General features: G+C 56.5%; 3 protein-coding genes across 18 annotated transcripts; 1 reads left to right on the top strand and 2 right to left on the bottom strand.

The window, feature by feature from the left end:
• The first annotated feature begins 1713 nt into the window (after window positions 1-1713).
• ARHGAP9 (Rho GTPase activating protein 9) lies at window positions 1714-9395 on the top strand. Of its 5 annotated transcripts, none has more exons than XR_011496984.1 (18): window positions 1714-1930; window positions 2239-2572; window positions 2888-3111; window positions 4069-4293; window positions 4468-4581; window positions 4778-4882; window positions 5118-5179; window positions 5316-5406; window positions 5628-5723; window positions 5865-5963; window positions 6217-6358; window positions 6452-6559; window positions 6856-6954; window positions 7124-7201; window positions 7352-7376; window positions 7658-7792; window positions 8142-8247; window positions 8868-9313. XR_011496984.1 is itself a non-coding variant. In XM_014843997.3 (18 exons), the coding sequence occupies exons 2-18, from the start codon at window positions 2257-2259 to the stop codon at window positions 9037-9039; spliced, it is 2226 nt and encodes a 741-aa protein (XP_014699483.3). In that variant the 5' UTR covers window positions 1809-1930; window positions 2239-2256; the 3' UTR covers window positions 9040-9395. The 5 variants fall into 5 exon arrangements, 4 of the variants coding, with proteins under 4 accessions (XP_014699483.3, XP_044611990.2, XP_070350601.1 ...); XM_014843997.3 differs by having other exon boundaries at window positions 1809-1930; window positions 7352-7405; window positions 8868-9395; XM_044756055.2 differs by lacking the exon at window positions 6856-6954 and having other exon boundaries at window positions 1880-1930; window positions 7352-7405; window positions 8868-9316.
• GLI1 (GLI family zinc finger 1) lies at window positions 9099-19530 on the bottom strand. 12 transcript variants are annotated; one of them, XR_011496983.1, is made up of 14 exons: window positions 19395-19515; window positions 19039-19166; window positions 16115-16262; window positions 15798-15890; window positions 15336-15531; window positions 14936-15080; window positions 14492-14725; window positions 14266-14403; window positions 13799-13948; window positions 13057-13221; window positions 12334-12564; window positions 11703-11970; window positions 9406-11260; window positions 9099-9219 (listed from the first exon to the last, which is right to left on the bottom strand). XR_011496983.1 is itself a non-coding variant. In XM_070494489.1 (13 exons), the coding sequence occupies exons 3-13, from the start codon at window positions 16212-16214 to the stop codon at window positions 9516-9518; spliced, it is 3465 nt and encodes a 1154-aa protein (XP_070350590.1). In that variant the 5' UTR covers window positions 16215-16262; window positions 19039-19103; window positions 19395-19529; the 3' UTR covers window positions 9323-9515. The 12 variants fall into 12 exon arrangements, 11 of the variants coding, with proteins under 11 accessions (XP_070350590.1, XP_070350593.1, XP_070350589.1 ...); XM_070494489.1 differs by lacking the exon at window positions 9099-9219 and having other exon boundaries at window positions 9323-11260; window positions 19039-19103; window positions 19395-19529; XM_070494492.1 differs by lacking the exon at window positions 9099-9219 and having other exon boundaries at window positions 9323-11260; window positions 16115-16241; window positions 19039-19103; window positions 19395-19529.
• A 2238-nt stretch (window positions 19531-21768) lies between these two features.
• Window positions 21769-23982, bottom strand: INHBE (inhibin subunit beta E). Its single transcript, XM_014843991.3, has 2 exons — window positions 23427-23982; window positions 21769-23168 (listed from the first exon to the last, which is right to left on the bottom strand). The coding sequence occupies exons 1-2, from the start codon at window positions 23722-23724 to the stop codon at window positions 22411-22413; spliced, it is 1056 nt and encodes a 351-aa protein (XP_014699477.1). The 5' UTR covers window positions 23725-23982; the 3' UTR covers window positions 21769-22410.
• Between the last annotated feature and the right edge of the window lie 332 nt (window positions 23983-24314).

Genomic DNA, 24314 nt, shown 5'->3' with positions numbered 1-24314 from the left:
GATTGTCACACTGTATTTTAGTTGTTGTGAGAGGTCAGCAGCCATGTTTGTCATCTTAATTGACAATGCCTAGCACACAGTTCCTGCCTGGCACTTATGGTATAAGCATTCACTACATATTTATTAAATTTAAATTTAACTGAATAATGGTACTGGAAGAGAAACAGATTTGTGGGGGAAGCTGACAAATTCAGTTTAGAACATACTGTGTTTGTGGCACCTGTGAAATACCCAAGTGGAGTTCTTCAGTGGACAGTGGATTAGACTGGAGCTCCAGAGGAAGACCTGGACTGGTGATATGGTACTCAGCATCATATGGAGGTCATCTGAGCTGGGGGAAGACTAAGACCACCAGAGTGTGGAGAGTGCAAAAGGCACAGGATCCCAGACAGACCTCTGGGGTTTAAGGAACAAGCAAAGTCCTTTCTTATGCAGCAGAGAAGGAATCGCTAGAAAGCTAAGAGGGATGCCAACAGTGTTTGTAGGAGAGAAATGTCAACTGTGTTGCCTGCTACAGAGATGTCAAGCACATAAGGACTGCAAAGTGTCTGTGCAAAGTCAGGGGTGACCCTAGTGAGGAGTGACCTTGCAGAGGTAAGGGAATGAGGGGAGAGAAAATGGAGACCTCCATGTGTAGGCAACTCTTTCAAGAAGTTTGACTGTAGAAAGGAAGAGAGAGAGATGGGGTGGTAACTGGAGAGTGCAGTAAAGGGAGGTTTGTCTAAAGATGGGAGAGACTTGGACATGTTTAAAAGCTAATGGGAAGGAGTCAATAAAGACAGGATAAAATGCAGGACACATGGCAGAGCAGGCGGAAGAGGGTGAGATTTGAGCATTTAACAAACACTAGATGAATGAATGAATGGATGAAGTTGGCTACTATTTCAGAAGCGGGAAGGAAGAGTTGAGGGATAGGATTCTCCACATGTTCAAAGTGGGGCAAACTAAGGAAGAAGATCAGTGAGGCAGAATCCCAGAACTGAGAACTCAGCCCTCAGGTCACATGTCAGGGGAGGAGAGCTGGCTCTCTGATGTCACCAAAGAGGAGCGGAACTCCCTACCCCACCCCTCCAAAGCCATACAGAAAACCCCCCATTATGCAGTGGAGAAACTGGGGGGAAAGAGGAGTGGTCAGGTAAGGAGGTAGCACAAGTGTGGGTTTTAAAGTTCTGGCAATTGACAGGGGAAGTCAGTTTCCACCTTCCACCAGCAAGAAGCTGACATCAGTCCCCATCTCCCGCCATATGTTGTCATAGCATCCTGTACTACTTGTCAGTAGCCCCTGATTCAATTATAATTAACAAATTTATTGTGTCATTATTGTGTTCAGATCTGTCCTTAAGCTCCCAAGGGCAAGGGCTGTGTCTGTCTCCTTCCCCTTTCTTATCTCCGGTGCCTAAGCTGTTCCTTTCACACAGGAGGTGCTCAGCCAATCCATGCTAAGAGCATGAATGAATGAACCCACGCACTAAAGTGGGGCTCCGCCCAAGAGGCTTATGTACAGAGAATATATTAAGGCTTCAGCTCTCAAAAACACATCCTGGCTTGAGAGGATGGCAGTACTGTATTTTCACCTCTTCCTCTAACTCTAAACTCCTCTGTATTTCTCCTAACTACTTTCTCTTTATCTCCAATTTGGTCTTATTATTTCTCTGGCTCTCTGTTTCTCTGTCTTGATGTCTCTCTGAGTCTGCACAGGAAGCACGCAGCTTTAGGTCTGAGGTGATCGGTAATGGAAACATTGGTGTTTGCACAAATTTAATGAAGAGTCACAAACTTTTTTATCTTTGTCATTAATGTCTGTTTCTTTGCCTGTGTTCTGTCTGAGACCTGATTCTTTCTCCTCATCTTCTTGTGTTCAGCTCAAAAGTCTCACCACCACCCAGGACCAGCTCCTCCTGCACCTGGATCTTCTGATGGGCCCCAGAAGGTACTTGGAGGAAAATCACCGAGCTAGGCCCTCTCCTCTGATTTCCTGCCTTGCTGGCCTCCCAGCCTTGCTGACCACATCCTCTCTCACCTTACTTATATACTTCCTCACCAGTCACATCACCCAGAGTTCTCAGACCCTAAAACCTACCACTGACCCCCATCCAGGCCCTCTGCTTCACCCTCTCCTCTCACCGGAGGGTTACTGTCCTTACCTTCCCCCGACTCAGCTCTTCGAACAATGTCTTTCTGCCTGGAAGCAGGCAGTTCTGTGTTTTTCTGGATCTCCAACACCCCTTTTTCCCACAGGTGACAATACTGAACACAATGCTGTCAGGCCGGTGGTGGCCAAGTACCTGGGGCAGCCTAGGACTGGGGCCCCGAAGCCCTTCTCGGGGATCCCAGCTCTGTGCCCTCTATGCCTTCACTTACACTGGGGCAGATGGCCGGCAAGTGTCTCTGGTTGAAGGGGACAGGTTCCTACTGCTTCGAAAGACCAACTCAGACTGGTGGTTGGCAAGGCGCCTAGGAGCACCCTCTACCTCTCGACCCATCTTCGTCCCAGCTGCTTATGTGACAGAAGAATCTATCTCTTCCCAGAGCCCAACCACCATCACTCCCAGCCAGACCCTCTGGACTCCTGGTGAGTAAGCCCTCCCCCATCACCTTCCTCCCTCCCCAGCTGCTAGGAATTATTGGAAGGATCCTCCCCACCCCCCAGCTCAAGCTTCTGCTGACCCCCTTCTTTTCTTTCTCTCTGATCAGCCTGTTCCTCAGCCCCACCAACATGTCCCCAAATGCCTCTCCTCCTAGTCTCAAGCCCTCCAGGTCTCATGTAATTTTCCACAGACTTCCCTGCTCTTGTCTTCCCTGGGAGCCCCCAGGATGGGGGACCCAGCCAAGATCACGCCTCTGATCACCTGCCCCCTCCCTACCCTTCCCATTTCTCTGTTTCCAGGACCAAAGTTGTTTCCTGGCTCCCTGGAAAAGCTGCACCTGTCTCGGAAAGCCCCAGGCAGAGCCCAGGCTACGTCCGAGCAGCCTCCTCCTCTTCCCCCCAAAATGTGTAGAAGTGTCAGTGTTACCAATTTGAGACCCACCCTCCGGCAGCCCTTCCAGGAAGGACCAAGTGGCAGATCCCTCTCTCAGGAAGACTTGCTGATGGAGTCCAGTGCCGACATGGTGAGTCACAGCTCTTCTGAGCACGGGGGAGCCTACAGATATTTACTTCTGGGCCCTGTTCTAGGCACAATGGTGAACAGGACAGACAGAATCTCCACCCTCAAGGGATTCCCAGGGGGTGAGAAACACATAAACAAATAAGGAAGATAAGCCTTTGTACTGTAAGTGCTACCAAGAAGCTTAATGGTGGTGGAGTGACTGAGGTCTGGGAAGGCAGCTCTGAGGAAAAGATATTTAGTCGAAGCTGACTAAGGGGGAGGAAGAGACAGCCATGAAGCAGTTACGGATGAGAAGGAATTCTAGCTGAGGGACAGCAAGTAGCAAAGATCCTGAGGGTAAGTGGAACCTGGCAGATGATAGAGAGACTGAAAGAAAGCCAATCCAGTGATGCTTTTCTCTCTCTTCCTCCTGACTCCTGGCCCAGGGCAGGGTTTTTCCTGTGTCTTGTCTTGCCAGGTCAGGTCACCAGCAAGTCCCCCTTAGAGATGTAACTCCCTTGCTCTTCCTGAAGACTCAGCCCCTCCCCTCTCTTACTTACTAGTAGATGAAAAATGGCCCCTCCTGTCTCATCCTCCCCTAGCAGGATCTCTGACCCCTCTCTGTCTCTTTTCCCTCTGGAGGATGTGAGAGTGGGGCGCTCCCCTCAACCACCTCCCCCCAACCCCACACACACACAGGAAAGCCTGTTCCCCTTTCCTGTGGCCCTGGGGTGGGGGTGGGGTGGGGGAGGAGGGAAGTTGGCAACAGGAAGTGAGGAGAAAAGCAAAGAAGACTGAGGGAGGGAGTCATAAAAAAAACCAGCTGGGGACTGGGGTTTCTCCCCCAGTACCTGGGTCACCCCATCGGGGAGCTGGTGGTGAGAAAATGGGGGAGAGAGAAGGAGGTGGTTAGGTGGAGAGAAGACTGGGAAGAGAAACAGGCAGAATACTTACCTTTTTCTTCCCCCATTCCTGGCAGGCAAGACCCCAGCCCCTCATGTCAGAGCCCCCTGTATACTGTAACCTGGTGGACCTTCGCCGCTGTCCCCGGTCCCCGCCCCCAGTCCCTGAATGCCCACCCCTGCAGAGGCTGGACGCGTGGGAGCAGCACCTGGACCCCAGCTCCGGACGCTGCTTCTACATCAATTCGCTGACTGGCTGCAAGTCCTGGAAGCCCCCACGCCGCACTCGCACCCAAGAGACGGTGAGACCTTCCCTTCGGCTTGTCCCTTTGTCCCCTCAGTCTCCTCCTTTCCCTTACTGAACCCCAAAGTAGTGTGTTTCTCTCTGAAGATCAGAAGAATCAGAAAATTGTGAGAAGGGTGTTGAGAGTGGGTTGAGGTGGCATCTGGATGAGCTTTCCTTCCCTCCCCCCCAGAACCCTGGCTCCATGGACGGGACACAGGCCCTGCATAGGGACAACGGAGTCCTGCAACCTCAGGCAAAGGGCTCAGGTTCTGACACAGGGACCCCAGAACTGCCTGACCCCCAGGTGAGATCTCTCCCACCTCCAGGTCACATACAGGAAAAGCCATCTTTTTAGGACTTTCTCTCATATACAAGACATTCGTCTTCATTACCCACCCCACCCCCTGCCTCTCACCCACGTCCGCACCCCTCTTCCCCCTACAGCCAGGGATTCCGAAGTTGAAGGGCCCTCCACCTGTTTCTCCAATTCCCTCCCCCAGGGTTCACTCTGCCTGCGCCGGCGCACCTCCCAGCTCGACCCTTCAGACCAGCCTTCAGCCTTGCAGCCCCCTCGACCTCTGCCGCAGGTCCTGGAGGACCCCCATGTAAGTCTCCTATTTCCTCGTGAACGCCAAGATTCTCTCTGCCCCACCCCCCAATTCCTGCTCCTTCAGAAACGTCTTCCTCTTTCTGAGTGTTCTCTGGGTGTCCTCTCTTACTCAGCACCGCCGCCCCCCCAAACTTTAAAGGACCTTACTCCTGGGAGACCCCCTGGGGAAAGCAGTGGCAGCTGTGAGGGGCGCTGGGTGACTAATTGATCCTCCTCCCTCCATTTCACAGGAGGTGGAAAAGTCGGGCCTGCTCAACATGACCAAGATCGCCCAGGGAGGGCGCAAGCTTAGGTGAGGAGAGCCCAGAGTACTGCAGGGGCCTGGGCTGCCGGATTCCCTAGGGCAGAGCGGAGGGTGGGGAGAGCGCACTCCCCGTGCGATTCTCAATGACCTTTGCACTACTACCGCTGCCCCCTCCGCTCTGCAGGAAGAACTGGGGCCCATCATGGGTGGTGTTAGCGGGTAACAGCCTGATGTTTTACCGAGAGCCACCACCGCCCGCGCCCTCCCCGCTCTGGGTGAGTGTGAGGGAGAGGAGAAGGGGGGTGTGCAGGAGGGGGGCGCGAGCACAACTTCTATCCGCCTCAGGCCGACTGTGGGGGCGGAGGTGGGGAGGGCGGTGTGGAGGAAAGTAAGGAGTTAGGAAGGAGACAGCCTGCGTCTCCTCGCAGTCCACCGGGTGAGAGGGAGGCGGTGAGGGAAACAGAGCCGAGGCCTCAGTTTCTCCCCTAATTGCCAGGCACCAACGGGTAGCCGACCCGAAAGCAGCGTGGACCTGCGCGGGGCGGCCCTGGCCCACGGTCGCCACCTGTCCAGCCGCCGCAACGTCCTGCACGTGAGTGCCCCCCAGCGCATCCTCAAAGCCCCACCCTACCCGGGGGTGCGCCCCCCAATTCCCGCACGGGCCTCCCGCTCGGCCCCCTTGCTTTTTATGCTCCTCCCCACTGACCCAGTCCTTTCCCCGCCGGCCCCTCAGATCCGCACGGTCCCTGGCCACGAGTTCCTGCTGCAGTCAGACCAGGAGACCGAGCTGCGGGCCTGGCACCGCGCGCTGCGCGCTGTCATCGAGCGCCTGGTGAGACCGCGTGGGAGGGCGGGACGGAGACTGCGGAGAGGCCCGGGTCAGGGCGCGGGGAGGGAGTGGCGGAGGAGCAGTAGGATTCAGGGGGCCGTGGGGGACAGGGTGATCTCGGTGTAGAGCTCTGGGGTGGGGCTGGGACGTGCGACCCTATAGCCGGTTAGGGTCTCCGGAGTCGAGCTGGAGGTGCAGATTTCTCTCCTCTCTCTTCCATCCTCCGCCTCGGCCCACCTCGCCCGTCCGGGTCCAGGATCGGGAGAATCCCCTGGAGCTGCGACTGTCAGGCTCGGGACCGGCGGAGCTGGGGGAGCTGAGTGCCGGGGAGGACGAGGAAGAGGAGTCGGAGCCGGCGTCCAAGCCTCTGCTGCGGCTGGGCGGCCGCCGGAGCTCCGGTTAGGGGCGGGGCTAGGGCGGGGCCTCGGGAGCGGCTCCGGGCGCCTCCGCGGCCGCTGCTCTCAAGCTCTGACCCCGCCTGCCTCCGATAGGTCGGGGTCCGGAAGGAGCCGAGCAGAACCGCGTGCGGAATAAGTTAAAGCGGCTGATCGCGAAGAGACCGCCCTTGCAGAGCCTGCAGGAGCGGGGTCTGCTCCGAGGTGAGGTGGGCGGGGCCCGCTGGCGCCCTTCGTGCCGGCCTTAGTCTTTTTGCAAGCACTTTTACGTGGGCAGCAGTCCATTTCATGGATGAGAAAGCTTTAGCGAGGCTCGGAGTACAGCTTCCCAAACTAGATCAGCGGTCTTCTGAGACACTGTTTTTCCCACTACTGCTGATTGGTGGGGGGAGGGTGTGTAGCTCCTTGCCGGGCCAACTTTGGGTTGAAGGCCAGTGCTGAGAAGAGCTTCCACGGGTGATAGTGGCCCTGGCTTTCCACCTCACTCTGTGCCTCCCCAGACCAGGTGTTCGGATGTCAGTTGGAATCACTGTGCCAGCGGGAAGGGGACACCGTGCCCAGCTTTGTGCGGCTCTGCATTGCTGCTGTGGATAAGAGAGGTCATTTTCCCAGAGGTCCCAGAATGTCCCTTTCCAACAGGCCAAGGCCTAGAATTCCCCACCTCCCTCACCCTTCTGCCCTCTGTCTCTCTACCCTCGGATCCCTCACCAGCCCTCACCACACACTTCAGAGTAGGACTCCTTATCTGCACTCTGCCTCATCTCCTAGGTCTAGATGTGGATGGCATTTACCGGGTCAGCGGGAACTTGGCAGTGGTCCAGAAACTTCGCTTCCTGGTCGACAGAGGTGAGAAGGCTTGTGGGCAAGTGGAGGTACTAAGAATGTCATGCCTCAGATCCACAGGCGGTTCTGAGTGGGGGGGGCTGGCAGAACAGGGAGGTCTTCCGGCTGGAACTGCATGTCTTACCTCTTGATCTCCTCTCACACATGTTGCAGAGCGGGCGATCACCTCCGATGGGAGGTATGTGTTCCCCGAACAGCCAGGACAAGGTACTTACATGGAAGGCCCCTCAGATCCTTGAAAGTTCCCCACATTTTCCCTACTCCCCGTGGGTACCCCCATGTCCTGCTCCTGGGAGGGTTGTCCCCATTCCCACTGTATCTTGTCCCACTGTGGACCCCAAAGGCATTCCTGTAGTCTGCCTTACCTGGATCTTCTCCGAAACTCCTGATCTCTCAGTCTCTGGCTCTCTCTGGCCCTTCCTGAGCCCTGAACCCCTCTGTACCTCCTTCTCCTTCCAGAAGGCCGATTAGATTTGGACAGTGCTGAGTGGGATGACATTCACGTGGTCACTGGAGCCCTGAAGCTTTTTCTCAGGGAGCTCCCCCAGCCTCTGGTGCCCCCACTGCTGCTGCCCAAGTTTCGTGCTGCCCTTGGTAAGGGATGGGAGCTTTGGGGATACCCTTAATATGGGGTGGGGGAGGCATGAGTGGTAGAGAATAGAGTAGAGTAGAGGTTCCCTTACCCTCTTCTGTCCCATCCTGAGCACAGAGGTGGAAAATAACTTTCAACTCACGTGCCAACTTCAGTTGTGTTCTTGTCAACGTTTAGAGGGCTGAACTGAAAAGAATTCTGAGGCTGCAGCTGTGCTTGGTGAAAGAGAAAGCTGTGATAGATTAATAGTGTCTTCCAGGGGCATGGGAAAGAGGAGTGAACTTATCCACTCTGCCCCCGCATCTTCCCTAATCTCACCCCCGTGCCCTGCCCATTACTCTTTCTCTCTAGCGCTCTCCGAATCAGAGCAGTGCCTCTCTCAAATACGAGAATTAATAGGCTCAATGCCGAAGCCCAACCACGACACTCTGCGGTACCTTCTGGAGCATTTGTGCAGGTCAGGAAGACTGCACATCTTTGTTCAAGCAGGGAGAGGGTACGGGGGGCATGCAGCAGAGACTCTGTTCAGATGGGGAAGGAAGGGAAACACTTGAGTTTAGTGGACAGCTTGAGGAAACAGGCAGCCTCTGTGCAGGGGACCTATTACCAGGGTCAAAGCCTTTCCATCGGTCAGCATCAAGTGGGGCCCAAGACAAGCCCAGGGATGCTGAGACAAGTAAGGGAAATCTAATGTCTCCCTTCCCTTTACCTCTCTGTCTGCTACTGGGACAGTGGCGATGGCTTACCTGGCTGGGCCGGGCCTAGGCAGTGACTTCTGAGGAAGGATAGCCGTCTGAATTAAAGCCTCCCAAATTGTGAGCAGAGAGGACTCTGGGGGCAATCTCTGAAGCTGTGAAGAGGCGGGTGTATCCTAGATTTATGTTCAAGTGGTATCTCGAAGGTTCCCCCACTGGTCCCATCTCCATTCCCCTTGAGGCTCTCTCCCTGGTTTCCTTCGGCCACCACGTGGAGGGATCCCAGAGGGAGCTCTTCCCTGCTCAAACCTTGGAAGGATTAGATTTATATGGAGCAGCAAAGCTGCTGCCTTTAGCCCCTTCTCTCGGCCTTTGCCCACAGGGTGATAGCACACTCAGATAAGAACCTCATGACCCCCCACAACCTTGGAATTGTGTTTGGACCAACACTGTTTCGGCCAGAGCAGGAGACATCGGACCCAGCGGCCCATGCTCTCTACCCTGGGCAGCTAGTCCAGCTGATGCTCACCGACTTCGCCAGCCTCTTCCCCTGACTGGGGCAGGAAGAAGAGAAAACGTGTTTCCGATTATCTTCTCTGTTGGGTACCCTTTGGAGTGTGGCAGTGGTGGCGTGTTCTGTTTAAGGACATCTCTTTAAATCCTTGTCTCCCGCATGACCATCTCCATCTTTGTGAGTCTGATTTCAGGGGTTGGGATGCGGTGAAGGAGCTTCTCTGAAGAGAAGGGTGAGTGGATTAACTCCTGCTTCTCTTCTTGTTCCCTGTCATCACCCTCCCCCAAGAGAGTAACATAGAACTAGCAAGGCTCTTTCTGATGCAGTTTCTTTATTATCAGGAAAGTACCATTATCAAATTCCTCCCCCATGCATATACAGACTGTATACAACCCCCAGCCCATACCTCCCATCCCTGGGGCATCCTGGGGCTTATGGCTCCTCCTCCTGGCTTCTCTGTGGGGATGGAAACCCCTTAGGAAGTGTGGATCTGTGATGGGTGGGATTCCCTGCTCTTTAGGCACTAGAGTTGAGGAATTGTGTCTCCCCAGGCAGGGACCCCAGTAACACACTCATGTTACCCACAGCCATGTTGGGGGGCCCAGACGGAGGTGGGGTGTGTTCAGAGCTGTCCCCCTGATCATGGGCAGGGGGAGGACTCAGCCCCTGGGCCTCATCCAGAATAGCCACAAAGTCCAGCTGAGTGTTGTCAAGATCAAGAGAGTCCAGAGGGTTACACACTTGTCCTTCAGGAGGAGGGTATAAGGCAGGACCCCCTCCCAACCTGCCCACCTCTGGATGGCCACAGCTGGGGTTGCTTCCCCCTGCCTTGAGGGGCCCATAGCAAGTTGGCAGTGGGGGCAGAAGTCGGGGTGGTGCTGCTGCCCGATGGGAAGACTTGTTTGCCCCCACTGCAAAATTTTCATGACATGGTGAAGGGGTGGGATAGGAGCCTGACTTATGATGGGGCAAGTTAGGTGCAAAGCCAGGTCCGTAGGTGGCCACTGGGGCCTTGGCAGGGTTCGGGCTAACCTGAGAACCCCCCAGAAACTTGGGACTCTGGTAGAGAGGTTCCTGGACTGGGGGATCGCCTCTCCCCCCACCATCCCACAGCAGCTCCTGTTGAGACTGGACATAATCACACACGAGCTGAGCCTTGAGCTGTCCTGTGGAATGAGTGGGGGAATCAAAATCCAGGCCAGGCCTGGATTCTGAAGGAAGGTAATCGGGGGGTGGTTGGGGATAGGGGCCTGCCTGGGGATATTGGGGAGGGGGAGGCTGGGGGTAGTGGGAGAACAGAGGCTGTGGTCGTGGAGGCCCCTCATTGGGATGGGCATTGAGGCAGGGTGCCAGTCCTGTGGAGTCAGAACCCACTGGACACCCCTGTTCTGGCTTGACTTGCACTTGTCCATAATGTTCAAGACGAGGACATTGGCTGTAGGCTCCAACTGAAGGCTTGGGGCCTGGGTACAGCCCAGTGTGGGAAGGGAACTCACCCCATGTTTCTGGAGTGGGGTCAGGATAGGAGACCTGCTGGGGACAGGGATTGGGGCCATAGTTGGTGGGTGGACCAGGTCCAAGAGGAAGAGAGCCTGGACCCCTAGCTCCATAAGGCTCAGCTGCTGCCCCCTCAGGTCCCCCATATCCCAGAGTATCAGTAGATGGGAAGTCCATATAGGGATTCAGACCACTGCCCATCATGGAGGTCCCAATCTCTGGCTCCTCCCGTAGCCCTCTGGTATCCATGGCAATATTCTCAGTGATGCTGGGGGGCTGTGGTGAGTAGACAGAGGTCGAGAGTTGGGGATCAAAGTTCGGTCCTCCCCCTGTCATGGTAGGGGGTGTGTGGACACAACCCAAGCTCTTGAACCGCTGGACTCTGGCCGGGGCAGGGCGGTCAGCAGCCCGGGTTGGGTCACTGGCCCTCCGGGTGACTCCTACATTGGGGTTGTAACCTGGATACTCAGCTCGGCTTCTCCAGGGAGGTGCAGGAAGACCCCCCATCCGATCCAGGCTGGGTGCTGCAGTGGGTGGGGTACCACCTCCCCTGGCTGAAGCATATCTTGCCCGGAGCAGGTAGTGCTGGGCAGGCGTGAGGCCAGGCAGCGAGGATGCCCCATTCTCTGGTGGGGAGCCAGGCGGGAAAGGGGAGGCCAGGGAGGAGCGGCGGCTGACAGTATAGGCCGAGCTGACACTGCTGGAGCTGCTGCTGCGGCGGTCAAGAGAAGCTGGAGGGCCCAGACGGCGGGACACAGGGGTGCCTGCAAGTGATGGGCAGAAAAGGCAAAGTGCTCAGGGAGCCTCCTGAGTCTCTTTCTGTCTCTCCCATGGGACAGCCTTGTCCTGGACTCCCAGGGACAGGCTCCTTAACTCTAACCACTCAGTTCTGTCTCTTTCTTCTCCCATGCCCTTCCTGCTTCTGTGTCACCAGGGATTCAGGGCCACTGTGAACAGTTGTACAGGTTGTATACTGTATACTGTACATGTACACTGCATGATCCTAGGGGACAGCATTCACATGATAGACTTTGTATATCACAACACTTTTCTGATAGATGGAAGCAAAGTGTCTTAAGGAACGGGCACCTTTTTCTAATTGTACAAAAATGCTATATGGCAGCCCTGAAGGGTGAAGTCCTCTGTCCAACCTCAGGAAAGGTCCACATCTCAGCCCAGCAACCACCCGCCACACCCAGGTCTCACCCGTATGGGTCAAGCTGGGCAGTTTGAGGCCCCGGGGCCCTCCTGGCCGGAGTTGATGTAGCTGGTCCAGCCTGAGGTTCTCAAGGCGGCGAAGAGTGGACAGACCAGTGCCAGCAATGCAAGGCCCCTCGTCCAAGCTAGACAGGTCCTCGGTGCTGCCCCCTGCATTTCCAGTCATTTCCACACCACTGTCTGTATTGGCTGCGCTGCCTGCTGGGGAGTGGTCACTGCTGCAGGATGACTGGGCCCCAGGGCTCGGCTGTGGCTTCTGTGGGGAAGATGAAAGCTGAGGGTGGCCCCCTTCCCCACAGCTCCCTGAACTTGGTGAGGGGCTAAAGCTTGTGTCCCAGTGACTGCTGGGGCTGAGCGGAGGCTTATACGTGAGGGAGGGCTGAGCAGGAGAGGGACAGGGGCAAACTGGAGGACAGATGTTTTTGCTGAACCAATTAAATAATTGCACTAAAATCCCTAGATTTTGGGTAGCCCAAGGAGCAAGACTGGGACAAGAGACTGGAAGGCTGGCCACAGAAGAGTGATTTCCATCGAAGGGATGGACAGGTTGGGTGGGGACCAGAAAGATGGCAGCAGGCAGACAGGGACATGGAGGCAGGGCTGGCCCGGGCTCTCTCACCATGGCCCCCTCCGGCACGGCCAGTCTGCTCTCCTCCCTGATGGGGCCTCCATCCCGCTCCCTCTTGGGCTCCACTGTGGAAAGGGATGGTACCCGGGGTAGGGGGCCGTCGCCTCGGTGCCGCTTGGTCACATGGGCATCAGGACCATGGACCGTCTTGACGTGTTTTCGGAGCGAGCTGGGATCTGTGTAGCGTTTAGTACAGCCGGGGAGCTTACACACGTACGGCTTCTGTTGAGTGAAGGGTGAAGACGGTGGGCACAGGGGTCAAAGTGGAAGAATGCAGAAGGAACAGGAAAAGTGGTGGCATGGTGTGAGGGTGAGGGGCACGGGGGGAACACACAGTAACCGAGGAAGTCAGGAGACTGGGGCCCTTGGAGTAAAAGATGAGAAGGTTAAGGTTGATTAGGAAACTGATGGCCCAGGCCTGGGAAGATGAGGGCTGAGCCCAGGTCTGTGAGGCCTCATAAATTCAAGGGCTGAGGGGACCAGGGGTCCCTCTAGTTTGAATGGGTCTATTTTAGGTCCTTTGGCTGGTTAGAGGCAGGGGGAGGGGTGGGTGGAAGTGGAAATTCTTGGTTTCAGAGAGGCCTTCTTGGGGTGAATTATATGTGAAGGGGGAACTCACCTCTGTGGAGTGGGTGCTGGGCTAAGGGATTTACGGGGAATCTCCCCAGTGGGTGGCTTCTCAAGTGGGGAGGGTCTCTCAGGTGGGGCATTCACCTCATTGGAGTGGGTCCGGTTCTGGTGCTTGGCCCGGTCACTGGCATTGCTGAAGGCCTTGCTGCAGCCCTCATGCTCACACATGTACGGCTTCTCACCCGTGTGGGACCGCAGGTGCGTCTTCAGATTTTCGAGGCGTGAGTATGACTTCCGGCACCCCTCAAACTGGGGGATATGGGGGTCAAAGGACAGCTCTTAGACAGAAGGACATGGAGATTAGAGGAATCCTAAATCTCAAAAGGGACATCATCAGAGAATATAAGATAAGGTGGCAGCACTGGTGAAGCACTGGGGCTTCAGGAGAAGTCCCAGCATTCAGGGACAAGGGCAGGCAAGAGCTGGGGGAACAGAAGTGGCTGGAGGCACTAGACCCCTGCCTGGGGACCTTCGACTATCTTAGGATGGGGCCGATCTGAGAGTGTCTTCTGTCCTTGATGCAGGGCTTTTCCATTAGGCAGAGTAGGAGGCACAGTGCCTGGGGCCCATGAAAATATTTTAATTTCTTTTAAAATCAGGGGAAAAAGTTAACTTTTGTGTCCAAGAAAGTGTTGTAATATATACCAGTATGTTCATCTTTATACTAACATGGTCATGAAATACAATTTGTTAGTAATTGTTTATGGAGGAAGGGGCCCGCTGAGGCACAACTGCCTAGGGTCCATGACAGTTATAATGGGGCCCTGCCTTGGTGGGGAGCCCCAGTGGAAGGAAGGATGCTGAGCTTGCGCAGTGGGTGCCTCACCGTGCACTTGTGTGGCTTCTCGCCCGTGTGTCTGCGCATGTGGACCACCAGCATGTACTGGGCTTTGAAGGGCCTCAGCTCCCGGGAGCAGCCCCCCCAATGGCACACGAACTCCTTCCGCTCCCCGTGGATGTGCTCGCTGTTGATGTGCTGAGGGAGAAGAGGCAGAGGCTCTCCGATGCCCCCGAGACCCAGAATAGAGCTTCCCTTGACCTCCCTACCCCCCATATTCCTCCATGGCTCCGTCTCATGGCGAAAGAAGGGGCAGGAAGAACATCATAGCCCACACCCCCAGTTCTTGCAAGTTTCTAAAACAAAGCCACAGCTCCTGGGTTTCTGCCTACCCACCAGGCACTCAACCTCAACCTCAGTATCCTCTGACGTCCTGCCCTCAGCCTGACTCCACAATGTCCCCCCGAGAATATCCTGCAGGCTCCAGCCAGCATTCCTGTTACCCCCGGGCTCACGTGCACTAGCTGCTCCTGGGAGTCAAACTCCTGGCTGCAGCCATCCCAGCGGCAGTCAGTCTCATACACAGACTCAGGCTCGGGCTTCTCTTCTCGCTCCAGATCCTCCCGCCCATCCAGCAGCCCCAGCAGGGGATCCTGAGGCAGGAGAGGCAGTTCTAGGTCACTTGGGTGGCAGCTTTCCTTGTGCTCAGGTTCCAGAGGCAAAGTCCCCCTCCTCCCTTACCTGTGTGCCAGTGGAGTTGGGGCTGGACATATCACCTTCCAAGGGCTCCTCGGGGCATTTGCTAACCAGCATGTCCAGCTCAGACTTCAGCTTCCCCAAGGGAAGAGGCGAGGGTGATGAAGGGAGAAGTGGGCAGAAGGAAGAGGGAGCCCAGCCGGGTCTTCCTGCCCTGAGCGCCCCCACCCAAGCAGCTGGAACCCCTGGGTTTGGAAGAAACTTCCTCCAAAGACTGCACTGGTGAACGGGATGGGCAAAAGGTGGGATCTCATTTGGAAGAGTCTGATTCAACCCCCAAGAGTGAACCTCAGCACCCATTCCCCTTTATTTTTCTGCTACTGAAAACATTCTTATCCCCTGTCCTGCCTTCATAGTCCCCCTAGAGTCTACCACCCACCCACCCACCCTGAGCTGAGGGAAATCAGGTGGCAATATGAGGACTCTCACCTGGCAAGTTGGGAGGGGTCCCCGGGACTGAGGATGCGGCATCATCCCACTGTGGGTGGGGTCATGGGGACCACAGGGCTGGACCGCAAAGGAAGGCGAGGTCCCCTTTTGGTGATTCATCTGGGCTGGGAATCCCAGAGATGGGCTGAGGAGGAGGAGGGGAGGCAGTTATTTAGGACTATCATCTCAAAGTCTCAGGAGCTCTTGGGCTATGTGGAGGGTTCTGGAAAACTTGGTAGGGGAAGCGGTTGAGCCCAGTCCCAGGGAAGTACTGAGGAGGGCTTCAATGCCTTTGAAAATGATAAGGATTCAAATAGGGTCAGGGGGTTTGGACGGCTTGAGGCTTTTAATGGGGTTTGGTAAGGTCTTTTGGGGCCTCTTAGCCTGGGGCTATCTGCACCTCATGGTGCTGATGGAGAGGTGACCATAGGAGCCTCCCGGAGATGCACAGCGTGAGTTGATAAAGGCCACAAGGGAGCTGGGCGAGGTGCGGATAACTGTCTGCAGGTCCAGGCTGGCGTCCGAGAGGGGTGAGATGGAGAGTGCCCGCTTCTTGGTCAACTTGACTGCACTCCGGGGAGGAGGAAAAAGTGGGGCTGGGGCAGGAAACAGGAGATGGGAATGGTAAAGGGGCGTGTCTCTTTGTGCACCAGACCCCGTAGGTCCTGACTCTCAGCAAAAACGTGACACAACTCTGCTTTGCCCTGTTGACACCATCTGTGACCTCCTGATCATGCTGTGACCCCTTGCTCCCATATCCAAGCATTTCCTGTTCCAAGTTAGATCCCCTGCCCTCCCACTTCCTCCCTCAGGACAAGTCTCAGAGGGGCAGAAAAGGAAGAGATGTTGCTTGAGGCCTCACCCTCAGTGCAGCTGTTGGTCTCTCTGGCTGGCCCATAACTGTGGGGGCCGGACATGAGGTTGGCCTGGTGGCAGAAGGGCAGACCAGACAGTCCTAGAAAAGAGACAGCTGGAATGGGGAATGGGAATGGAGGACACACAAGGCCTCACCTTGAAACCCCAGGCATGGCATGATCCCATATTCCAAGACCATGTGACATGGGCCCTCAAACCTTCCTGTGATGGGAAGCTGGCATAAAGGGTGGGAGATGGAAGAGGGATCCCTGGGATGAGAGATCTGCCAGTCCTCAAGGCCCAGGGATTAGCGTATGCACTGACCTTCTGTCCCCATGCTGGGGGCCCCCTGACTGGGGAGGGGCCGGAGACAGCAGGGTTCGCCATAGCTACTGACTGGTGGTGGGGTCATCGAGTTGAACATGGTGTCTCAAAGGAGAGTGTGGGGACACTGCAGGAGGGGAAGGGAGATCTGCAAGTCATAAAGGTGGGAGGGAAACAGGGAAGGTCAGATAACTACCTCAGGCACAGAACCCGGGGCAGAGCTTCCATGTGCCCCCAGCCCCTCCAAGACCTCAACTGTGGGAAATCGAGTTGAAATGAGCATCACTCAGCTAAGGAGAGGGTGAGGAGAGAAGTCCCAAAGAGGCAGAGACAGTCTTGGCAATCTTTGTGGGAACTGGGTGGGAGCTTCGCCTGGGTGGTCTGGGTCTGACAGGGAGGTGGACTAATTGTGCCTATATGAGCTTCAAGTGACTTTATACCATGGGCCCTCTATTTCTTCTTGCTCTGAGCACGGGCCAGCTTTGAGGAGTGGGATGGGGGAAGTCATGAGGAACGTCTGACTTCAAGTCCTGGGCTGGCTGCTCTGCTCCAGCTCCTTTTCTGTTTTCATTTGTTGCTGCCCCGGGGACAGCCCTTCTACAGCCTAATGTCCAGCAGAGGGCGCCCTCGCCACAGCCCAGACTGAGAGGCTGGTAGGGCCAGGAGAGAGCACGGATAGACTGCCCTTTTCTCCCGAAGGCACAAAACTGTGTAGAAGGGGATAAGGTTTCTGAGGGGTGCCTCGCGGGTCTGTAGGGTAAAAGGATGGAATCTGATGTTATTCTGGCGTGGTTTGAATCTGGGCTCCCATCTAAACTCTTTTGGTCTGTTTTTGGGGAAAAGGAAAAGCACCATGAAGGAAGGTTTTGGGAGAATGAAAAAAACAAAGCCATCATCCATTAGAGAGGAGTAGTAAAGGAGAGGCTGCCACTGCCCGCTTTTCTCCTAAAACTCCAGTTTTTAGTCCACCCCAGGTTTTCCGGTTTCCCGGGACTGAGGGTGGGGTGGGGCGGGGTAGGGTGGAGAACGACCGGGAGCGGGCCGGCCGGCGCGGTGGGTGATCCCGGGATGCTGGGATTTAGGGTGAGGGCGGGGTAAGATGGGGAGCGGAACCCGGACCCCATGATCCAGCCCGAGCCCCACAGCCTGGGCTGTGCCCTTCCTAACTCCTCCTTTCCCAGCGGAGATCCGGGTCCCGCATCCAAGACCTCCCAACTCGACCCTGGCACTAGGTTGGGGGGGGGCACAGCTGGCTGGCAGCTGGATGGGGGGACACTTCTCCCGCCTCCTTCCTCTATGACTCACCCAGGGGAAGGAGGCGAGGGCTCGCAAATGACCCCCCAAACAAGCCCACTCAGTCATCTTCCTTCCCCACAGCTCAGCGGCAGAGGAGCCGGGATGGAAATGGGGTGACATCCCTCTTTGCCCACGCGTGCCACTGCCCACCCACGTCTCCCCTTCACACTAGTGGAAGAAAAATTTCGCCAACTTTTCCAGCTTCAGTTATGTTTCCTGGGGTGTGGATGAGAGCGAGGAAGGGGCAGGGAGCTCCAGGGTTCCCCTCCTGGAGTCCTGAATCATCTTCTGTATCCCTATTTTCCAGAGTCCTCCTCGCACCCCCGCTCCCCAACTCCCAGGAGTCGGCCCCGCCCCCTTCTCCCGGTCCCGCCTTCCCCGCCCCCGTGCCTCCTCGGCCCACCCAAGTCGCCGCCGCAGGCTCTGGCTGCAGACAGCTCCGCTTCCCCCGCCCGCCCCGGGAGCCCAGTCGAGCGAGCCGCAGTGGAGTCGGGGCGGGGAGGCGGGGGGGTGCGCGGCGGTAAGAGGCGGGACACATTCTCCCCTCCTCCCCTCAGTGCATCCAAAAAGCTGGCAGTGGCGCCTAGGTGGTGGTGGGGGGGCACTATTGGAGACTAGGGGTCCCCGTGGCGGGGTGGAAAAGAAAGAAGAATGCAGAAACTATAGGGAGAGAAAGTGACTGGGTAAATAAAATAAGGTGTGTATGGGGAGGAGGAGGTGCCAGGACACCTCAGGTTCCCGGGTATCCCGGATGGCTTCCCAAGGGTTAACCCCTCCAGACCCCCGGGAACCCCTTAGTGACGTCAAGGGCGGGGTCTGTGCCGCCTGGCAGGGGATACCGGGGAGATAATGAGGGGGGGCTCTGGACCCCGCCCCCCTAGGGAAAACCACCCTAATTCCGGCCCTTACAATTCCCCAGGGGAAATCGCCCCGCCTTCTCCCTCTACTGGATCATAAAGACCAATCCTATGAAGACCCCAATTCTTCAGCCCCCTGAAACCTTCAGTCTCTAGTCTCTATGGGATCCCCTTTCCCTAATCCTGTCCCCAAAGCTAGCTGCCCAGGGCGGATTGTTTCGGGGTCACGGGGCCTGAAAGAGGCTTCAGAGCGGGGAGTAAGGGCAGGCAGGGTGGTCTGAGCCAGAGGAGGGGCCTCGGTCCCCAGCTCCCGTTTGGGAGGGGGGCCAACGGGGATGCACAGGCAGGCAGCGGCCCGTGGTCCCGCCCTGTCCCAGTAGGGGTCTCCCTATGGCTGGCCCCAGCTGCCCTGGTGGTCCTGAGGTCAGAGGGTCAAGACAAGGTCTCCTCAACTCCTCCTTAGCACCCTGCCCACAGCCCTTGGGACTCAGGAGTCCAGATTCCTCGAGGAGTCTTTCTAGGGCCTAAACTAGACACTGGCTCCTCCAGCGCCTCTTCTAGTCCAGAAGGCACTCCTTTCCCCCACAACACAGGCACCCGCAAGCACATCTGTCACAAGACAGGTCAGGGGTTCAAGCCCAGCCCCCACCCCCACCCCCGGGTTTTGTCGCCTCTCACACAGCCATCACCACCCCACCTAGGGCTCTCTCGTTAGCTGTCCCCTCCTTTCAGAAACACTGACGTCTTCCTGCCCGGCGCTTAGAGACACACCTGGAGTTCCCTCTACCACGCAGACCTCCAGCTAGCCGTCCCTCCAGCCTCTTCATCCCAACCTCCTGAAAGTGAGATGTTTCTAATGTATGGGAGAGGCAGAGACAGACAAAGAGATCCACGGTTGCCTGAGACAGACACACAGACTGTCAGAAGAAAAAGATACAGAGAAAGGGAGATACAAATGAAAAAATTCTCCAAACTTTCTAACGTCTCACCCCAGGCTCTCCCACCCCCGTTTGCCTCTGTGCCCTGGTCTCCCTCTTGGCTGGGCAGCCTCTCTCACAGGCAGAGCATCCCCTCAGGCCCCCTCCCCCACCGCTCCCAGGTGGTCCCCCGCCTGCCCCCCTTCTCACCTTCGTCTGGGCGCAGGGCTCGGGATGCGCGGTCCAGGGCTGGAGTCTGGGCTGGGGGTGTGCGGTGGGGAGGGGGGGCGGACAGACCACGGCAGCGCAGCCTCAGTGCTACCCCCACCCCCCTAACCTGGCCCCCAGCCCTCCCGCCGGCCCAGCCCGCCGGGCCGCGAGCCGGGACCACCCGCGAGAAGCGCAAACTTTTTTTTTTCCTTTTTGCAAAAACTTTTTCTCGCTCAAGCTGCTGGCGCGCCGCCGCTCTTCCCGCTCGCCCCTCACCTCCCTCCTATTTCCCTCCCTCTCGCCGTTCTGGAAGACGAGGCGGGGGAGCTGGAAGCGAGAGAGGGGGTGCCGGGCTCATTGCACCCCCAGGACCCCCAGGATCCTCCCCCTCCCTGGAGGGACCCTATACTGCCTACGCCCCCCCCACCCCCCCCCCCCCGCTGAACACGCTGCTGGTGGTGGGCAGTAAATCCCGGCATGGATTCTTGGATCGGCTACGTACGGAAAAGCCCTTGAACCAGAGCCAGAAAAAAGATTGAGAAATAAATGGGGCCGGAGAATGGGGGGGTGGAGTGGGGGGGGGGGCATTAAAACGTCATCCGAGAAAGATAATGTTGGAGGTAGGGTCATCGACTTTGGTTGGTGCTAACTGAGCATTCCGCCACCCCGTAGTTTATCTGCCGGTTTCACCCCTTGGATGGAACATGAAGGGGTTGGGACAGAGTTGGGGTCTGGTGGAAGCAGGGTTGGGAAAGAGTTGGGGTTGGGGGCCCTGCGCAGAAGATGAGGGGTCTATGGAGCATAAAAGAGAGGAGCAGGTGGCTGAGGCTCTGGGTGCAGGGTATGTGTTCACTAGGTTACTGAGGAACCCTGGGACTGAAGCACTGTTGTCCTGTTCCCCGAGAACCTCCGTTCTCCTTCTCGAAGTTCTGGAGACTGCGGCCACCTCCGCACCTCTGCGCTGCTCGCTCTCTTTCCGCTCCTCAAGCCTGTCTGCTCCCTCTGCTGGCCTTTCTGGCACATGACACCCTCTCGGAGTCATTGGAGGCAGAGACTGGGGGAGCCTGTAGGAGACTTAACAGGATGCCCCAACCAAAGCCTAGTTAGAAACCCAGGGAGGGGCTTGTATGAGCCCAGAGAAACGGAGGGCACGCCGGCAGATGCTGCTAGTGCAGAGCGGTAGTGCCTAACTGAGAGGGGAGTGCCCTGTGCCTTTGGATTTGTGTTGCCATGGTGACCAGATGCCGGGGAAGGGGCAGCTATTTTAGTCTCTCTGACCTTTCTTTATGAGAAAGGGGAGAAAGCGTGGTGGGGGAAAGGAGTCCCTTCCTTTTCTGTCATCCCTCAGACAGACCTCCCACACCCTAGCTCTGCTTCCAAGAACTACCTTCTTGGGCCTGGAGGGTCAGTAAGTTCACTCTGCAGTCTGAAGGTCCAGGGAAAAAGAGAAGTTAGGAAGAAGTCTGAGGCCCTACAAATACAGGTAGTAATGAGGGGGGGCCGGGGGGATTGCAGATGAGGAACCCTATTTGACCCTCCCACCCCCACGTGACTGACCCAGACACCGGTTATGCTTAGAGGGTAAGACAAGACCAGTGGTCACTGGAGAAGGGACCCTACACATGCTCCGGTGCCAGCACCTTCTTTCAGGCCAGCTCTTTTACAGCACACTGCTTTATCCACCCCACCCAGGTCTCTAGATCAGAGATTCTCAAACATTTTGGTTTCAAGACCCTTTTACACTCAAAAATTATTGAGCTAGGAGGCCGGCTGCTGGCCAAGTGGTTAAGTTTGCACGTTTCGCTTCTGTAGCCCGAGGTTCCCAGGTTTGGCTCCTGGGCACGGACTTACACACCACTCATCAGGCCATGCCAAGGCGACATCAGACATAGAAGAACTAGAATGACCTACAACTGGGATATACAACTATGTACTGGGGCTTTGGGGAGAGAAAAAAAAAAGAGGAATATTGGCAACAGATGTTAGCTCAGGGCCAATCTTCCTCACCAAAAAAGCCTACTTAAAAAATAAATAAATAAACATTATTGAGCTTTTGTTTATGTGGTTTATATCAATTTACCATATTAGAAATTAAAACTGAAAAAACATTTGTAACACAAGCACATATCCCATTAACAATGATGGCAGAAAGATGATGTAATCACATGTCACACAGCCTCTGGAAAACTCCACTTTATGCTTTGGAGATAATGAAAATTAAAAAGGCAAATAACATCTTAGTATTATTGTGAAAATAGATTTGACCTTGTGGACAGCCCTGAAAGGGCCTCAGGGACCTCCCAGGGGTCCCCAGACCACACCTTGAGAACCGTTGCTCTGGACCCTCACCCCAGCCTTTCTTTATGACTCACACTTGTTGATTTTTTCCCTTCGTTTTTATTAGGAAAGTCGAAATGTTTGTCTCCCCAGTGGGTCCTGCCTCCCAGGGAAAACCAGGGAACTTCTCAGGCTCAGCACCCTTCTCTCCTGACTCGCATTTCTGGGGCTCTCCTAAAGATCTTCCCTCAGTCCCTTGCCCTTTTCCCTCTTGACCCTCCCTTAAAGCACTTCCACAGTCCCCACCCTTGGCCAGCTTGTTTCCCCTGCTCCAAGCCTGCTGGGTCCTCTGTCTGCTTCCTCCTTCCCTCACTTGAGGACTTTCTCATCTTGAGAGAGACTAAGTCATTTTTCTCTGCCTTCTCCTTCCCTCCCCTCCCCCCCCCCCTCGCCTCTGCCATCTTCTCATAGGGCCTAGGGTAGGAAATCACACTTTCTGGGTAGACTCCTTTAGAGGACACACTTTCCCTATCTCCCCACATATCAACCAGCCTGGAATAGGCTGGAGTCTGGACAAGAAGATGCCCATCTGGGTCCCATAGAGGTCAACCCAGTCATACTGCCAGGTGGCCCATTGGGTGGGGCTGTGGATCAGAAATCTGATGCCTCCAGCCACAGATGCCCTTTGCCTGGGAACCCCTGACGTGATCTCTTTGCTCCAAACCCCCAGGTCCTCTTGCTAGCTACAGCCACAGGCCTCCACCACCATGTCTGGCACATCTGTCTTGACCACATTGCCATCACGGTCGAGATAGAGGAGAGAGAGAGGTCTTCGGGCAGTAGGGACGCAGCAGGAGTTAGCCAAGGGCCAAGGGTTGTTGGCCTTGAGGAGGCTGAAGACAGCAGAATGGAAGGAGGCAGCAATGCCCGGGCTGCCAGCCAGGTGTGGGGGGCACTGGCCACTGCAGTAATTCAGCTGGTACCCCTCGGGCTGCAGGATCCAGTCCCGCCATCCCAGCTCCTGAAAGTCTACATAATGGTCTCGCCTGCAACATAAGGGGGTCTCAGGCTCACAGGTGGGGGTCCTCCTCCTGGCCCGGCCTGCTCCAGGCTCACTGGGCCGGATCTTAAGCTCCAGGAAGGGCCGCCGGTCTCCCACCATGTCCAAGAGCCGGCGAGGCTGTCGGGCAGCTGTGCTGTTGTCTTCTAGGGGTCTGCAGTCTAGTTGGAGTTTCAGGACACCAGACTCCTCACCCCTCAAGCCACTAGAGGGCAGAGTCAGGGCGTGCCAGCCCGGGGTTTTCATTTGGTGCTCAGCTAGGAGGGCGCGGGACCCTCGGCGCCTCCTCCTGGGCCCGCATTGGAAGATCCTCAGGTAAAGAGCGCCAGGAAGGGTGGGGAGCGCGTGCAGCCAGAGGCGAGCATGCTCCAGGTGGTGGGACCGAGGAGCGGACAGGTGAAAAGTGAGCACGGAGCTGCAGGTGGAAGTGGAGGAGTCTGCCAGAAAGATGGAGAAGGCACTGAGGAATGTGAGCAGAGATGAAGCTCTCCTCTGAGACCCCTGCAAACCCTGCCCACTGCTCTCCATAGCACCCACCTTTAGAAGAAACAGGGACCCCTTCGCGTCCTCCGCAACCGGTCCCTGCCCCATCTCTGCCTCCTCCTCCTACACTCCGCTCCCTCTGCCTTTTGTCAGTCTCCCCTTCTGCCTCCTTTGCCCCCCATCTGCCCTCTGCCTATCTCTCTCTCACCTACCTGTGATGGTAGCAAAGCTGATGACCTCCTCCCCATTCGCTGGAGCCGCACTTCCTGGCTGTAGTCTCCGGAGGGCTCTGGTCAGCGCCGCCTGGGATGGAGGATGAGTTATTCTGGGACGACTGGTCAGGTGCAGCCCTTCCAGGATTTGCTGCTTGGCTAGCTCCAGGACCAGGGCTCGTTCTGCTTGAGGTGCTAGTGTGGGGCCCCCACAGGAGGGACACACAGACCCTGCCCCCTGTGCCCACACCGATGCCCACAGCAGCACCAGCTGGAGCTGGACATCAGGGAGCCCCATGCTCCTGGCAGATGGCCCTGGGTCGGGTTGGGAGCCTCAGACGGCAGTTGCTCCTTCTGTTGAGTCTGATTGCGTAGAGGCCAACGAGGGCACAGCAGCAGCAGACAGCAGTGCCACACCTACCCTTGGCCAAGGGTAGAGCCACCTGTCTTCTGTTGCCTGGGACTCAGGAAGGCAGGAAGTGGATGGTCCGCTGGGTAGCTGTGTTTAGCGCAGTCGGCCAGTTTGACCCTCACAGCTCACGTCTGGTTACTGACTGAGGCCTCTTTAGAGCCAGCAGCTTGGGGCTCCCTCACCTAGTGGTCAGCCGGTGACCTACCCTCTGAGCCTCGGGATTGGCCAGCTGTGCTGCCCATCAGGTCCCTGCAGGGGGTGGAGGTCCCCCCCTGGAGCTCGGGTTTCACCATCTGGCCCTGGTCACTGAGCTTCAGGTAGGGGTATGGGGGGGGGGTAGTGTGGACACACATGATGCAAGAAAGAGGATGATTTCACATGCTCAGGCCCCAAGGTCTGGGATTGGGGGGAGGGAACTCCATATGAGCAAGGTGGGGCCAGCAATTTCCTCCCAGACCCCAGTCTTTCTAGCTTGC

This window comes from Equus asinus, chromosome 22 (genome assembly GCF_041296235.1).
Source record: "Equus asinus isolate D_3611 breed Donkey chromosome 22, EquAss-T2T_v2, whole genome shotgun sequence".
In the NCBI taxonomy this organism is placed as follows: Eukaryota; Metazoa; Chordata; class Mammalia; order Perissodactyla; family Equidae; genus Equus; species Equus asinus.
Note: the sequence above shows the minus strand (reverse complement) of the source record. Positions and strands in the feature narration are given on the sequence as shown.

What these genes read in the sequence shown, in the direction of transcription:
- ARHGAP9 (XM_014843997.3), top strand. Translation starts at nt 2,257, where the DNA reads ATGCTGTCAGGCCGGTGGTGGCCAAGTACCTGGGGCAGCCTAGGACTG. An exon ending in AGGTCCTGGAGGACCCCCAT is followed by an intron (nt 4,883 to 5,117) that starts GTAAGTCTCCTA and finishes TCCATTTCACAG; the next exon opens with GAGGTGGAAAAGTCGGGCCT. An exon ending in CCGCGCCCTCCCCGCTCTGG is followed by an intron (nt 5,407 to 5,627) that starts GTGAGTGTGAGG and finishes CCTAATTGCCAG; the next exon opens with GCACCAACGGGTAGCCGACC.
- GLI1 (XM_070494490.1), bottom strand. Translation starts at nt 16,214, where the DNA reads ATGTTCAACTCGATGACCCCACCACCAGTCAGTAGCTATGGCGAACCC. An exon ending in GACCAACAGCTGCACTGAGG is followed by an intron (nt 15,532 to 15,797) that starts GTGAGGCCTCAA and finishes TTCCTGCCCCAG; the next exon opens with CCCCACTTTTTCCTCCTCCC. An exon ending in GCCCAGCTTGACCCATACGG is followed by an intron (nt 11,261 to 11,702) that starts GTGAGACCTGGG and finishes CATCACTTGCAG; the next exon opens with GCACCCCTGTGTCCCGCCGT.
- INHBE (XM_014843991.3), bottom strand. Translation starts at nt 23,724, where the DNA reads ATGGGGCTCCCTGATGTCCAGCTCCAGCTGGTGCTGCTGTGGGCATCG. An exon ending in CAGCTTTGCTACCATCACAG is followed by an intron (nt 23,169 to 23,426) that starts GTAGGTGAGAGA and finishes TCTTTCTGGCAG; the next exon opens with ACTCCTCCACTTCCACCTGC.